Here is a 16,700-nt window from a genome sequence, read left to right as displayed (position 1 = left end):
ACTCAAACTACATCTTTATACATTGTGTGACCTTCAATATGGATTTATAATTACAGCTTTATGCAGTTGTCTTTTAAATCATATAGTACAAAGTTACAGAAATACATTTATAGCATCTTTTTTATATACCTATTGAGTTATTCTTACTGTGCTCTTTATTTCTTTGTGTGGATTTGAGTTTCTCTCTTACGTCCTTTTATTTCAGCCTAAAGGACTCCCTTTAATATTTCTTGAAGAGCAAGTCCACCAGGGAAGAATTCTCTGTTTTTTAAAAATCTAGGAATCCCTTGGGGGCCTGCCTGGTGGCATAGTGGTTCAGTTTGCATGTTCTGCTTTGTTGGCCCAGGGTTCTCCTGTTCAGATCCCAGGTGTGGACCTGTGCACCACTTGTCAGGCCATGCTGTGGCAAGTGTCCCACATATAAAGTGGAGGAAGATGGACATGGATGTTAGCACAGGGCCAGTCTTCCTCAGCGAAAAAGAAGAGGATTGGTAGTAGATGTTAGCTCAGGGCTAATCTTCCTAAAAAAAAAATAATAAAAATCGAGGAATCCCCTAATTTCTTCTTTATTTTTGAAGGATAGTTTTGCTGGATACATAAATCTTGGTTGACAATTCTTTTCTGTCAGCACTATGAGTTTGTCATCCCACTGCCTGCTGACTTCAATGATTTATGATGAAAAATCAGCTTTTAATATTATTGAAGTTCCCTTGTATGAAATGAATCACTTTTCTCTTGCTGCTTTCAACATTCCATCTTTCAAGACTCTCAGTATAAGGTGTCTAGATGTGGATCTCTTTGTGTTTATACTTCTTGGAGTTTTTTGAGCGGCTTGGATGTGTAGATTAATGTTTTCATCAAAATTTAGGAAATTTTCAGCCTTTATTTCTTCAAAAATTTTTTTCACTCTTCTCTATCTGGGACTCCCATTATGCATATGTGGGTACAGTTGATGATGTCCCACAAGTCTATGAGCTGCTGTTCATTATTCTTCCTTTGTCTTTCTCAGACTAGATTCTCTCAATTGATCTATTTTCAAGTTTGCTGATTCTTCATTCTGCTCGCTCACATCTGCTGTGGAGACCCTCTCGTGAAGTTTTCATTTCAGTTATTGTGCTTATCAACTTCAGATTTGTTTTTAAAGTAACATTTTTAATGATAGTCTCTATTTGGTGAGACATCATCCTTATACTTTTCTTTAGTTTTTAGACTTTTTAAAAAACTCTTTGGATATATTTAAAATAGCTGATTAAAGTCTTTGTCTAGTATGTCCAATGTCTGGCTTCATCAGGAATAGTTTCTATTAACTTCCTTTTTCTTTTTTCTGTTATGAGCTATAATTTCTTGTATTTTTGTATGTCTCATAATTTTTTGGTGAAAAACATCTTAAGTAAAATAATGTGACAGTTCTGAAGATCAGATTCTTCCCCGTTCTTCGGGTTTGTTGTTGTTGTTATTCTTCTTTCACTGACTTTTCTGATCTAATTCTATAAAGTCTGCATTCTTTGTCACATGTTGTTGCTGAAATCTCTGCTCATTTAGTTTACTGGTCAGCTATAGCTGGACAGAGATTTCCTTAAATGCCTTGAACCCATAAGTCTCTTGTTCTTGGCCCAGGGGCTCAGTGTGTTTGGGGGCATGTCTTCACTACTCAGCCAGACAGTTTACAACTCTGTCTTGTTCTTCTCTTCCTCTTTGCTCAGAGCCTTAAGTCAGTCAGCAGTGAGAACTTAGGCTCTTCTCAGGTCTTTCCTTAGCATGTACACAGCCCTGGACATGCACACAGCCCTACACGTGTGTAGTTTTCTACATTCCCAGGAATGTTAGGAATTTTCACAAAGCCCCTGACGGACATCTCATTCTCTATTTTTTATTTTAAGCTTCTTTTTTTTCCTTTTTGGTGAGAAAGATTGTCAGTGAGCTAACATCTGTGCCAATCTTCCTCTATTTTGTATACGGGATGTCGCCACAGTGTGGCCTGATGAGTGGTCTGTAGGTCTGTGCCCAGGATTCTTCTGCAAACCTCAGGCTGCTGAAGCAGATTGTGTGAATTTAACCACCATGCCACCAGGCTGGCCCCTATTTTAAGCTTTTTGATTAGCCTACTGTTCATCCCATCAGTTATACACTGCCTCGGGCAGCCATGATGTTAAACAATTGCCACTGATTGTTTTTATCAAATTCCCACAGGGAAAAAGCTGTTTGTATTTAATGAGCTCTAAGTCAGATCAAATAAAGAGAGGTGTTCCAGAAAACCACCAGGCATGTCAAATAATGACATTCTGTCTCTTCCGGTGGCTGCTAGGCTGCTTGTTTCCACTGTGATTGTGGGCTATTGGTTTTCAAGGCTACCGTGGAGCTTGGAAGTGGGAGTGGGAATAAGGAAATTTAAAATGGTACAAAGCTTGCTATTCTTACTTAGCCTCAGCCATTTTTTTCCTTGAATAAATGCCCCCTCCCCCAGCTCCAGATTGCTAAAAGTCTTTGGTTAATTCTCAGAGTCCTCAAGAAGTTGATTCTAACCATTTTCCCAGTGTTCACATTACTGTTACGGCAGGAAAGATTTTTGGACATATTCACTTTGCCATTCTTCTGCTCATGGAACCTTAAAGAGCTGGTGAAACATTGCCTATCTGAGATTTTTGTGGTATAATAGAACATCTCAGTAATCATGTCACATGTGATGATTACTATAATGAGGAATTCAGAAAGATCAAAAGCTTTATGCCTGCGATCACCATATGAGGGGTTAGCAATTCCTCCTATCAGAAAGTTGAAATTCCCTGATAACTCTATACCACTATGAGTGATGATGTTATAGCTTTTTATCTTTGAAAGAGGGAAGAAACTGGCATTTTTATAAACGAGGAAATGAAGGCATCTGGGGTTGTGACATTCTCCTAATCCTGAATATCAGTGGAAAAGCCAGAAATAGCTCCTTGTTCCTTTGAGCCCTGGTTTTGGCAGAATATTCACTTATAGTTCTGGAATCAGATATTGTTGCTTAGGAAGGAATAAAAATGATTTGCTGTGTGGAGCAAGGAGCCCTTGTTGTAACTTTAGTGCCTCTGAAGTTTCTCTGAAATACAAAGAGAGAAGAATGCATGTTTTAAGAACAAAACAAAGCAAAACACTTTTGAACTATGACATTTTGAAATTGGTGGCCACCAATAGCATAATACCCAATAGGACTGACCAAAGATTTCTTATACTTCAAGTAATCAGAGACAAAAATGGTGTCTATCAAAAGAATTGATTAATACTAATAACATATTGATGACTTAAAAATAAAAAATGCAATCTATTTGATTGTAAATTACTACCTCAGCTTAATTCATGTACTTTACTAACACTAGGTTTGGGATCATATAGGCAGTTATTAGATTTTTCCACTCTGAACAGCACCGTTCTTCTTTTAAAGACAAGACTCTAAGTCTTATAAGCCTCGATTCCTTGACTGGTAGATTCATGAGGTCATGAAATCTTATGTAGGCAGTCTTAAGGTTGGGTGCTGCACTTAAATAAGCACTTCTCTGGGATAGCAACATAGGATGGAAATACAACCTGTAGAGAAGCCCTTCTGTTTTCCTCTCCCCACCACTCATTGTTTATTGCCTGAACACAGCTCCCTCCCCTCCTCAAATTCCCAGCCTACTCTCACACACTTAAGTCTTCTCTAGTAGTTATAAATGCTTCAAGGAAACAGTAAGCAACTTTTTATAAAATGGTTGAATACCACAGTAATCATTATTATGGACAAGGTCCACCAAAGGATGCTAAAATTAATGGGTGAAATTTTGAGGAGAAACAAGATTTGCATAGCTTCTAAGTTATCTCCCCCCAAGATATCAACTCTAAGTGCTCAAGGTTAACAACACCAGTAATAAGACATATTGACACGTAGGGGAGGAAGATAAGTCCTCTACCCTCTGGGTCCTTCTGGCTGGGCTATGAATTAAATTCACATGAGACAGAATAACAGGAGAAAAATCAAACAAAGCTTTACAACATGTATACGTGGGAGACACTCAGGGAAACGGAGCAACTCACCAAAATGGCTGAGGTGCCAGCTTAAATATCATCTTCAACTAAAGATGAAGGAGCATGATGGGGGTAATGGTTTGGGATTTCAAAGGGGAGGAAGGCAATTCACATGGAAATGGAAAAGCAAATGTTTGGTAAACATAACTTTGATAAGAGTGAGCTTGGCAAGGATCCTCCCAGTCTATGGACACCCAGAGTTATCTAGAGTGACAGCCTGCCCTGAGACAGGCCCTTTATCTTAAATTCTTTTAGGCACGTAGGGGGAAGGTCATGTTTCTTTCAGAGTCTTTTGTTCTTAAAAATAGCCAAGTGAAAGAGACACATTTTGAGGTGTCTCTGATCTCCCACAGACATCACAAGCCCCTTGATATGATGCACTGAGGACTCAGCATCATTTCATTGCCAGAAATTTATAACGTCATGCAAATCGTGAGAAAATATTAGACAAACCTAAATTCAGGAATATTCTACAAAATAAACCATCAATACTCTTCAAAAGTGTCAAAATCATGAAAGAGAAGGAAAGACTAAAGAATCATCATAGGTTGGAGGAGACTAAGGAGAAATAATAACTATATGCAATGTGGGATCCTGGATAGGATACTGGAACAGAAAAAGAACGTCAGAAGAAAAAGCGATGAAATTTGAATACGGCCTGTAATTTAGTTAGTAGTATTGTACCTGTGTTAATTTTATAGATTTGATTATCGTACTATAGATATCCAAGGCGATAACGTTAGGGGAAGTTCATGAGGAGTCTACAGGAACTCTTTATACTATTTTTGCAACTTTCTGTAAGTCTAAAATTAGTTCAAAATAAAAATTTAAAAAAACTGTTGCTTTTAATATTTAATATCTCAAGGAAATTTTTTTCATTCCTTTAATACTTTTTGTCATCCTACTAAAAAACTTGATATTTTTGGACATAATATTCTATTGAGAATATGACTATTGCAGACTATGCATGGAAACATTTTGAAAGAAAATAACAAGTATTATACCAAGGCAGAGTTGTATTCTCAAATTCTCATGCTACTTTTTCAAATTTTAATTTATACCCTATTTTGTGTTTAAAATGCATTATACACTGGTGGTGTTACGAACTAACATAGCTTACAATAGGCATGGGATTTAACTTAGAAATTCTTCTTTTGAATATTATCCAGAATGGAGGGACTTGCGATTCACAGCTAAATGCCCAATGATGTATCTGGATTTCTTATTCCTTGGGGACTTCAGAATCTATTGCTTGTAGAATACTTTACTTGAATGTCAGGAATTTGATTTTGTTGGTTTTCTATATTCAAGAAGAGTTTAAAAGCAAATGGGACATGGAAAGTTGAAAAAATAAACTGGTATATGTAACCTTGAGTGTTATAATTCATAGTTAGCCATAAACATGGGTAGTTAAGAAGTCCTAGTCATCTCATCTAAGAGGGAGTAACAATAAAATTCATGCTTCTAAATCTTTAAGATGCGAAAGAATCTTCCGTGGATTTTGTTAAAATGCAGAGCCTGATTCAGCAGGCCTGTGGTGTGCCCTGAGATTCTGCATTTCTAACAAGCTCCCAAGAGATGCCATGCTCCTGGCCCACGGACGGCATTTTGAGTAGCAAGGAGTTCAATGTCTGGAAAGGAAATGCTACAGATGAGTCCTGTCTACCTCAGGTGTAAACTTTCTAAGAAGTGATTTAATTGTAAACCAGTGAAATATTCAAGTACCTTAAGGCAGTACAGCTGATGATGCACTTTGAGGAAATCTCCCCAGTGAAACACACTCTGGGGACAGGGAGTACTGTGTGTGATGCATGTCATCTCTTCTAGAAGTTTTATGGTTTCAGGTCTTACATTCAAGTCTTTAACCTATTTTGATTTAATTATTGTGGATAGTGTAAGATAATGTTCTACTTTCATTCTTTTGCATGCGGCTGTCCATTTTTCCAAGACCATTTATTGAAGAGACTCTCCTTTCTCCACTGTATGTTCTTGGCTCCTTTGTCGAAAATTAGCTGCCATAAATGTGTGGGTTTATCTCTGGACTCTCAATTCTGTCCATTGATCTGTGTGTGTCTGTTTTTCTGCCAATACCATGTGGTTTTGATAACTACAGCTTTGTAGTATATTTTGAGATCAGGATAAACCTCCAGCTTTGTTCTTTTTTCTCAGGTTTGCTTTGGCTATTTGGGGTCTTTTATTTTTCCATAAAGTTGCAGGGTACAAAATCAACATACAAAAATCAGTTGCATGTCTATATATTAATAACAAATTAGCAGAAAGAGAAATGAAGAACACAACCCCATTTACAATCACAACAAAAAGAATTAAATACCTAGGAATAAATTTAACCAAGGATGTTAGACTTATACAGTGAAAAATATAAGATATTATTGAAAGACACAAAGAAGTGGAAAGATATTCCATGCTCATGGATTGAAGAATTAACATAGTTAAAATGTCCATATTACCCAAAGCAGTCTGCAGGTTCACTGCACTCCCTAGTAGAATCCCAATGACACTTTTCACGGAAATAGCCCCAGTCACCTCAATATCAGATGTTGTCCGGGCAGAAATGTGGAAAGGAAGGAGACTGTGGATTCAGTCTGACATTAAGTTGAACCAGTCAAGGGCAGGTAGGGTGGAAGGAAGCACTTCTCCCAGGCAGACAGAAATCCCCCAGGAAGATGTCTACCGCTGCCACCAGGGGGCGCATCACCACAGCTTTTCCAGGTCAGCGGTGTGCACTTGCAACCTTTCCTTGGGGCAGCTGGTAGCTTGGGGGATGAAATGAGTTAAGGAAATGGATACAGCATTGTACAACGTGGGGACGGGCATCCCACTGTTTTAGAACCTGATCTTGGGTCTGTCTGGTGACAGGGACTTGGTGATGGGTCATGTGTTTACAGCTCTTAGGCTGTTACACTTGGCAGATGAGCTTGGCTTGAACTGAAGTGCATTCTAATCTGCAGTTACACTCCAGGTGTTTGAGGAAGAGAGCTTTCCTGTGGTGACCCTCATACAGATGACACAGTGATGTTAAAGTGTGAAGGGTGACTGACTTTGGCATCTCTTCCTTTTGAAAGTTTTGTATTTCCAAAATGCTTCATTGCTGCAAACATCCTTCCAAGGAAGGGTTGTCTTCATCTTTCTAGTTGTCGGTGAGGAAACTGAGGCACAGGGCAGAAACGCCTGCATCTGAGATCTGTGGCCAAATTAGAATTCGAAGTCCAGCTTCCTGCTCTAGCCAGCAAAGGCCACCATGTGGGTGGGCTGCTCCCGCTCTGCCATCTGAGGATTCCTCAGAAACAAGCCTCAGGGCACAGGGCAGCCAGCGAAATGCTGGGCAAAACGGCTCACCAGGGAAGGCATGCCTGGGCCCTGGACCTAACCTTTTCCTCCAGCCTGCCAAAGTCAAACTGTGCCAGTTCCTGTAATTTAAGTCAACATGTCTTAACTGCTTACACATGAACAGATTCTTTTAATTTTTCTTTATTTCTTAAATTAAAAAAATAGGACATCTTGATGCCAGAAAAATAACTCTAAAAATATAAAACCAATATAAAAAATCAATATAAAATAAAAAGTGAAAGTCCCTCTTCATTTGCTGATCCCCGCCCCAAATCCTGTAATCCCACCTCCAGAAATAACCATTGCTGATCATTCAAAAAAATATACACGTATATCGTTAACATAGAAATATAATTTATATACGTTCATTTATATATACGTATCTAGAAAGAGAGACACACATACACAGATGATTTTGCTTAACTTTACGAACATGACATTATGCTATTCATAATGCAGCTTGCTTTTGCCACTTAACATGTATACCACATTTTATCAGGATAAGGTTTTGAAATTCAAAAATGATAATACATTTTACAGATCTGTTTCTTGATTAAAAACACGGAATTCCTAAACTTCTTATTTATATGTTAGCGAAAACAAGCCCCCAGGGCCCTCCTTGGGTCCTCCTGCCGCACTCGGCATTCTGCCTGCTGAAGTTTACATCGCTAAAATAAAATTAGCGCGGTTTACATGTTTTCTTTTCAAACGATTCTAAGAGAATGAGCAAACTGCTCAAATTGTGAATAGTTAATTTTTGTCCTCTGAGGATTTAAAATTTTAACCTATTATTGCCATGGCGCCGGATCATTTTTTTATAGGAGTCATTTTTTAAAAAATAGCACTCTTATGAAACAGGAGATAGATATAGCCATAGCTATAGGGTGTGTTTGTGTACTCTGTCTTTATTTCTTCTAAATCCTCAAAACGAGTCAATTAAAAATATTGACAAAAATGGCGAGGTAATATACTTTTCCTTTTTAGATTTGCCCTCCAGGATCCACCAAAAATACATGCCAAGATGTTCGTTTCTGTAGAGCAGCCGATCTCAACCCTCAGCACAGAAGAGTTTGGGAATAATGCAAATTCCGGGCCTCCTGAAGCCCGTCTCCTCAGCACGGGGCAGGGAAGTGACATTTCTCTCAAGCTCCCTTGTACTTTTTCTGTCCACCAACGCTTGATTGAAAGGCTGCTCCATGGCTGTGCCACAGACTGGGTGGGAATCTTTCGTGAGGGTACCTGTGCCTATTCTGCTTTCCTCTCATTTAGAAGAAAAAGGGAGGGGAGAGAATGCACAAGAGATGGATTGTGCTTTTTCCATTAAAAATTACTTCCAAATTTTATGCATATCTTAGGACTTCTAGGCTTTTCTTTAAAAGCTTGACCCCGAGGTTGCCAGTTGACCTCTTGTTCTGCAGTTACCCTTGGGTGCTGTAACCAGTTTGAGAAGCAGCTGGTGACTGTTTCAATTTCAGCTGACTTTCCTTATAAAACTAGCCAATCTGGGAGGTCATGTGTCTCTGATCCAGAGGCGGTGGTTTGGTTATTCTTGGCTTACACTAAACTTGGACAGGAATCGAAGCATCAGGTAAAAAACAGTCCATACCTACGCGTGTGAAAAAGAACAAAGCCCTACACACCAGTGTGGATGGAGCCCACAGGAACAGGCTGAGCAAAAGTGCCTCCGTTTACCTGAAGTTCAAGGACAGGCAACAATGACCCATGGCGAGAGAGGTGGGGAGAGGGGTGGGGATGTGGCACAAGGGAGCCTTCAGGGGGGCAGGCAATGTTCTAAGTTGTAATCCAGAGCCCACGTAGGATATATATACATGTATAAAGTCCCTGTGCTAAGTGCCTAAGCTGTGTCCATTTTACAGTAAGTATATTACACCGCAATAAATTAAAAAAAAAAGAGGATGGGCAATTGTGAATATGACAAGGGTTTACTAAGAAAACCAAATCTACAGTCATATTCCCGTAATGAGTCAAAATCACTGAGAAAATGCAGACAGTTGGACAAAAAGAAAATTAAAAATTGGAAACTACTATAAAATAAGCAGTTTCTTTTAAATCCAGTTGTAAACTGAACACTCAAAATAACGTGAGGCCCCCCGTGGACATGGTGCTCTCGGATACCTCATGACATGGAGTGTGGACGAGGAGTGATTATTCTGTGTTTGTCAAAATGCTAACAGCTCAGGAAAAGTCTAAAGGAGCAGTTTTATTGGCTTTTTGATAAGGGCAGTGGACAAGAATGGGGAGGGAGATAAGTTGTCAGGCCTCCTGAGCCAAGATGGCGTTTTTCCAAATCAGGGTGACTGTGCACGTGCAGGGTGGCACGTGCGGAGGCGCAGGGCAGGCAGTCTGTCCAGTCAGTGCCACGGCTGACCAAACATAGGCAGTGACAGGCGTGGCTGTTTGTCTCCAGGCACGCACAGAGGGTGTGCTACATCTAAGGGCCGTCCCAGGAGCATTGCACGGAAGAGTTTCCCCCTTCTTCCCCCATCCACCAACACTTGGCCTTATAGTGTTTAAAGGTTTTCTGGGAACATCTAGTGATCTTCCCTCCTTTGCTCGGGCCACATCTCTCTGTGTCACAGGGCAGCCACGGGGATGAGGCTACCTTCTCCTCATCGAGCAAATGGCTTCTCCGATTTTCTCCTCTTCTCCCTTCTCGACTGGTGGCTTGTCTGACACAAGTGGCCTTGTTTGGTGTTACAGAGACACCACCTTGCTTTGCTGTGGAAACTGCTCTGTCAGGTCTGGGTGCTGTGGGGGAGGGGAGGCTGGAGACCTGGAAATAATGCAGGGGGCACAGAAGACACTGGTTCTCTGGCACAGACAAGGCCGCGCTCACTGGCTGATGTCAGAGCTGCCTTGGGCTGAGAATCTGCGAACATGGTCACGGGAGGCATTGGATTCTTTGCCATAAAGGCTGAGCCGTGAGAAAGAAGAACCACTTCGATGTCCCCACATCAGGCCCAAAGTCTGCATGGAACTGAAACTGGAATGTTTATAGGAGGCAAAAACAGGGGCACAAACCATGACCACCAGCCTCCAGCCCAGAGTGAGGAGGTATGATGTAAATGAGTCCGTCTTATTCCTGGAAAGGGGAAGGCCGCAGTGCATCTTGGGGAGATGCCACTCTTTCCAAGCGAGCTAATTCTCAGACTAATGTGTCAGGGCCTGGAATTTTCTCCCTAAGTCTCCCTGCACAAAATGTGAGATCAAATGCAAGCAGATTAAGAAATAAAAGGCAAAAGCTACCTCAGGATTGATGAGGATCCTGATAGTGAAAGACAAATAGCACAATAATTATTTCAGCTCTTGATCCTTCCAAAATTCAGTTTCCCAGGGGAGCTTCCAAAGACCAGGAGAGGGCAGGTAGGGCAAGAATAATGGTTTCCTTGGAAGAGGGGCCCACCAGGATCTGTCTCCCTTCTCCAGTGCTCACAGCCGATTTGAGAGCCTACTCCCCAACAAGCGGGCCTGTTGGAGGGAGGGGAGCAGAGGGACTTCCCCAACCTAAGAAAGGCCCTTCCCTCTCATTCCTGCACAGAAGCCTTTGCCATGTGGGGCGAGGAACCCACTAGGCCAAGGGGCTGTCAGGCTGGGGACCAGAAGCCCCCGTTTTCCTTCCCTGGGTGCTGGTTAGCTGCTCAGGGGTCTCTGTCTCTGCTTTACTTCAATATCCCGCTTTGCTCTGAAATCTGTCAGGATGAACATTAACTAAGAAATCATTTCTCTGTGCCACAGGAGTGATCTCCCTGTCTCTCGCTCTCCTTCTTGCCCTTTCTTCCTCTCACTGTAGGTGCCGAGAGCGTTTCCAGGGAATTGCCCATCCCTGGTTTCTCGCCTCCTCCTTCCTGCTCTCTTCCGGATGTCTCTCCCATCACCACATTACACAATTCCTTGTGCCTGTGGCAATTTCCCCCGAGCTAGTGTTCATTCCCTAACCCAATTAGTTCCAAATTGCCTCTCTCACTTTTACTTTTCCTATTTACACTAGAAAAAGTGATTTGAGTGTCTTTCCTAGTTAGTTGAATGAAAGACAGAATATTCTGAGCTCCTAAACTTTCGTTTCTGTGTCTCTGGATGTCTGATGGAGGTAATTCGACCAGAGAATTCTCTACACACACTCCAGCCTGGATGAACTTATGTATTTTTAAATCCCCCTCTGTACCTGGCAATCAAAGCAAAGGGACAGCCAACCACACGGGCCTTATAGGGAAGGCCCTCTGTGTGTCTGCGAAGATGCCAAACTGAGAACTGAGAACGGCAGTAAGTGAACGATATGCCCAGGAAGCAAACGTCTTCCAACCTTGTTGGGCGAAATGGCCCTTCTGTGGAAAGGAAGCCACCTATGAAGGCCTGCTATGTCCTTTGCCATGACTCTGCTCCCAGATGCCGTTGGTGTCATCGGGGAGGCTGTGGGCTAGAAAGTCACCCACAGGTGGGGACAACCTTGGACACTGTGGGTCATCCCAGACCTAGGAGAAGAGAAGGCTGTACAGAGGCTCCCTCCTTCCTGCTCACCTCCCTAGATGTCCGCAGCTAGATTCCCTGATGCGATCAGATTGCATTCCAGACAGACACCTGGTTTCCAGTTGAGTCTTTTGGAACAGGCCCTTTTGTTTTCAACCTCACCACAAAGGCATCTCCTCCTCAGGGCTGTATCCACCATCCTAGCCAGCAGCCCTAGGGAGGCACCAGGAAGGAAGCCAGGCAAGCCCGAGGAGGGAGGGTGGGTGTGCCTGAGACCACTAGGTGTCCGGTCTAAGAGCATCTTCTGCAGGGCTGCTGGCCCGGCCGGCTCTAGGACGGTCAACATCTGCAGCAGGTGAGGGCAGGAATAGAACCGGAGAGAGGGCAATGCGGGAACCAGGGCTCTGACCTCAGGGGTAGGAGCAGGCTGATGCTCCCTGCAGAAGGTCAGGAGCCTCCTCCTGAGTTTGGCTATGGACCCTCAGGCGGCTTCGTCTAGGGACAGCGTTAGCTGTCCCCCTTCCCTCAGCCACAGCGTGGGGCTTGGTCCAGCATAATCGGGAGTGGAGCGTGAGCCCGGGCCAGAGGGGGGAGCCAGGACACCCCCAGTGGGCGAAGAGCCTCTGGGAAGTCCCGTTCCAGGTCTTGAGCCTGGCGCGCAGGGGGATCCCCACAAGGGGGCAGAGGGAAACCCAGGAGGCCGGCGGGAGGAGGCGAGGCCGGTGGCTGGGCGCGCGCAGCCAAGCGCACTCGCAGCGCTTTCTCTCTGGGCAGAGGGTGGGGAGGGGGCTGAAGAGATCCTTGGTTTCCCCGAAAGTTTGGGGTGAATCCTTTTTCCTGGAGATCCGCCTCTCCGCGGCGTGTGCTTCCCGAGAGGGGGCCTCCTGCGCCGCCCCCCTTCCCCTGGCACCGAACGACTGAAGGATTGCGCACGGGGCTCCCTCCCCAGCTCAGTCTCCTCCCCACGCGCCCCCTCTCCGCCGCGCTGGCCAGCGCCGGGCTGCGTCCCCGGCACTGCCCCCCGCCCGTGCCCGAGCCGCCGCGCCGCTGCAGGCTCCGGGGAGCTGCGCCTGCCCGTGCACCGCTCGCCCCGTGCTCCCGGCGCGCTCCGGCCCGGCTCGGCCCCGGCTCCCCGCGCGCGGACCATGGAGTAGGCGGGCGGCCCCACGACGCGCTCCTGCAGCCGGCGAGGCCGGAGCCAGCCCGGGGTGGCCTCGCCAGCCGGCGGACTTGGCCAGCGGCGGGCCCTCCTCCCGCCGGTCCTTCCCCGCTCCTCCTCCTCGGCCGCCGCCGCCCCCGCCTCCGGCCGCCCCCACCGCCCCCACCGCGCCGCCGCCGCGCCGCCGCCCGAGGCCGAGCGCGGACGCCGAGCGTGGGAGCCATGGCGCGCGAGGAGGAGAGGGACCCCGAGCGCCGGGAGGCGGCGGCGCGGGCTAGAGGCGAGGAGGAGGAGGAGGAGGGGGAGGAGGGACTGAGCGATAGCGACGACGAGGACGAAGACGAGGAGACCGGCAGCGGCGAGGAAGAGGAAGAGGAGGCGGCGGCGGCCGGGCTGGAGCGCAGCGAGGACGCGCGGCTGCAGCGCGCAGGGCTGCCTCCCGCCCCCGTCCCCGCCGCGGCCGCCCGCGACAGGAGCGGCCGCTGCTCGCCGGGGCCCCCGCCGGTGCCACTGCCCTGCTGCCCGAGGATGCCGTCGTCCGACGACGAGGAGCGCGAGCGTCGCCGGAGCCGCCGGAGGGACCTTCTGCTGAGCCAGCTCTCCTTCCTGGCCTTGGTGGCGCTGCTGCTCTGGTCGCTGTCGAGCGTGCAAGAGCATAATGGTGAGTGCTCGCTGCCTGCCCAGAGTGGGCGCTGCGGCTCCGGCAGCTCTGGCTGCCTGGCCTGGGCGCGGGGCGAACAGGCTGGCTCGGCGGGCGGGGTGCCGGGCACGAGGACCCCCCCTGCCCCTCGGAGGGCTGGGGAAGACGGGGCCCTGAGGGCGAGGACCGCGCAGCGGAGAAGCGGCCGGCACGCTGGGGGCACCTGGCTGCCCTGGGAACCCCTGCCTGTGCCTCTTGGCTCTGTCCTTCTTACCCACGAGCTGGAGGGACTGGTGGTCGCGGCGCTGGGGACTGTACCCTAAAAAAGTCCCCCAAGGCCAGTAATAAAGTTGTCTCGGTACCTCTGCAGGTAACTACCTGTACACTTTGGCTCGTTGAGGGTCTGAAGGGGGCTGGTGGACTGGTGAACACACAGTTATCCAGTGTTCTCCGTATAGAAGAGGCGGGCCGGACCAGGCAGAAAGCTCCGTCCCCGCCTTTCCAGAACAGGTGCTGAGTACTTCGGATAGGAAGAATGTGTTGGCCACCTGGCTAGTGTTTAGGAATGAGTTTGTTCTCTTAAACTGACCACTCACTGGGAAGACTGATCCCTTCTATGGACTTGGCAGCTCGGGAAGAAATGATTTAGCCCGGACCGCCCACGGCTCTGGACCTGCTCTCCTGGTGCCCTGCAGTGGGTCCGCCCTTCACCCCACAACTTTTGTCTTATCTTTGTCCTTGGCTTTCTTGAGCTGAAATGGACCTTGTGGAGAAATGTGCTCAGAACAGTTGTCCACTGAAAACACTTTGGACTCTGGGGTGCAGCTGTCTGAAAAACGGAGGAAAGACTTAGAAGAATAACAGTTGTAAAACCGTTTTATATCCCGGCCGTTCAAATGGCACGGTTCGTGGGAAAACAGCCATATAAATGGTGGTGAGAAAAAGCAGTTACAAATATGTGCTTTGGTGTTAAGATAGACATAACTCTAATATGAGGTGTTATGAAGTGCAGAATAAAGCCATTTTGATAGTGATGGTAAAATATTTTTAAAGGTGCTGTCAATTAAAAAAGAGCTCTGTCCCCCGAATGGCTGGTCTCAGGCTTCGTGGTAAAAGCAGATGGTTGGTCTTGGTTCACGTCTTAGCAGATCTCTTGACAGACTTCATCATATATGGTAATATGGGAGAGTCCGTCCTGGTCTTCAGTGGCGCTGTTCAGACTCCACGACTCTCTCCATTCACCCTGAATCCCAGGTTGTGTGGTTGGGGGGCCTGATGTGAGGAAGGGGCTGTGCCAGGATGAGGGGAGCTGGACCTCTCTCCAAGGGCAGAGGCACACCTGCCAGATACCAGTTACTGGGTGATTCTCAAGAAGAGGGTTTTCATTAACCCCCTTTTAATCTTCCCAATTTTTGTGAGTACAAAGCCAGGCTGTACTTGATGACACCTTTGGAAAGGGCCATTCCAAGTCGATTACGTGCCGGCCATTTTTCCTGCCTGTTGGGGCTGTCTGAATCACAGAGTTCCCAGCACTTTCCAGGATATGAAAGACGTATTTCTGGGGGGAGAATGTGACCCATACACTTAAGTCCGTCCGTGGCAGGGGCTGCCTGGGCCCCGGGGAAGCTGGGATGTTCTGGGAGGAGGGAGTATCAGACACTCTGCAAACTTGAATCCTGGTGACTAGAATGGCGTTTTGAAATGGTTTGCCTAGCGGTGACATTTCTGTTCAGGTGTCGCTGACTCGGATAGCACAGCCCTTTTCTCCATCCCTTCCTTTGAGCTCTGTTTGTCCTTCCTTCCATTCATGTTCCCCTCCTCCCTCTCACTCCCTCTCCACCCGCTCCTATAAACGTAGACCGTAAGAAGACTCCCACCTCAGCAACTGACGATGACAGTGGAAAGCCAACGGTGGTACGAGGATGCCATCCAGCCTCTGTTTATTTCCCCCAAATGGCGTACCAATTGTAATTCTGTCTCGAATCACCTTCCTTCCACCAGATATTGATAATTTCGTTATGTGATGCACAGTAGTATTTTGCAACAAGGCACAGGTTTTTTTAGATAATAAGATGTTAATTAATGTGTATGAGTCTGCAAATGGTTATTTTGATTGTCATTCAGCAACCTTCAGCATTGAATAGTGACTTTTACCGTGGAAACTTGGGGGCTACTCTGCTTAAGGGTCCTTTCAGTATAGAGAAAAAGTTTGGAGTTTGGACTCTTTAAAAGATTCTGCGACTTGGAGAGGCTGAGTGATTCGCTTAAGGTCACACAGCAATTGAGGAGTAGAGAAAAAAACCAATCTGAGGTGACCTGGCTCTTTGATCGCACCCCTCTTCCCTGGCATTCATGCCACCTTCTGGGTGCAGCTTTGTAATATTTATATAACCACAAAGGGGTACCTTCATAATGATCAAAGGTAATATTTTTATTCACCTTGAAAGCCATACAGTGATTAAATGTAACTTCTCAGAAGCCTGTTTTCTAACACATATTGATTTTTCTTTTTTTATAAAAAGGACAGTTCTTTTACTAAACCAAAATAGAGGTGTGTGGCAATTATGTTGTATAACGTTTCTAATCATGTGGAATCTGAGATCCCTTTCTTCACATCTATCCAAAGTCAGCGAAGAGTCTTTTCTGCTGAGATGGGACACAAGTGTTAAATTTGGGTCAGGAAGGGTTAACACTGGAATCAAGGGAAATGTTAATTCTCACAACCAAAGCAATAGTAACAGCTGGAATCGGGTGGGCTCTTGGGTGGCAGGCCCTGTGCTAGGCACACTTCATATCTGTTGCTGTATTTAATCTGCAGACCGTCTTTGCAGATGTGGGGCCTCCAGCTGTGGAGGAAGAAAAGCCCTGGGGTTGCTCTGTTTAGTTGTTGCCGATGAAAATCTCATTTTTGATGTCTGTTTTCAAAGCCGATTGAGGTAAGGTGTGAGATTTGCTAACAAGGGTTTTCTTTATTTTTTGCCGTGAGAATGGATTACTTTTGTATGTTTTGAGTGGCTTAAAAGTGTT

At 45.8% G+C, this 16,700-nt stretch overlaps 1 protein-coding gene across 3 annotated transcripts in view; it reads left to right on the top strand.

Annotated features, from left to right (window-relative positions):
* Positions 1 to 12,885: 12,885 nt before the first annotated feature.
* The window catches only part of SLC24A3 (solute carrier family 24 member 3), a 458,948-nt gene continuing 455,133 nt past the window's right edge, over positions 12,886 to 16,700 (top strand). The window contains exon 1 of one of the 3 annotated variants that reach the window (XM_008517772.2): positions 12,886 to 13,694. In XM_008517772.2, the coding sequence (XP_008515994.2) occupies positions 13,256 to 13,694 (439 nt within the window). In that variant the 5' untranslated portion in view covers positions 12,886 to 13,255. The remainder of the gene's footprint in view (positions 13,695 to 16,700) is intronic. The other 2 variants (XM_008517773.2, XM_070589502.1) reach the window with 2 other exon arrangements.

Source organism: Equus przewalskii, chromosome 21 (genome assembly GCF_037783145.1).
Source record: "Equus przewalskii isolate Varuska chromosome 21, EquPr2, whole genome shotgun sequence".
NCBI lineage: Eukaryota > Metazoa > Chordata > Mammalia > Perissodactyla > Equidae > Equus > Equus przewalskii.
Note: the sequence above shows the minus strand (reverse complement) of the source record. Positions and strands in the feature narration are given on the sequence as shown.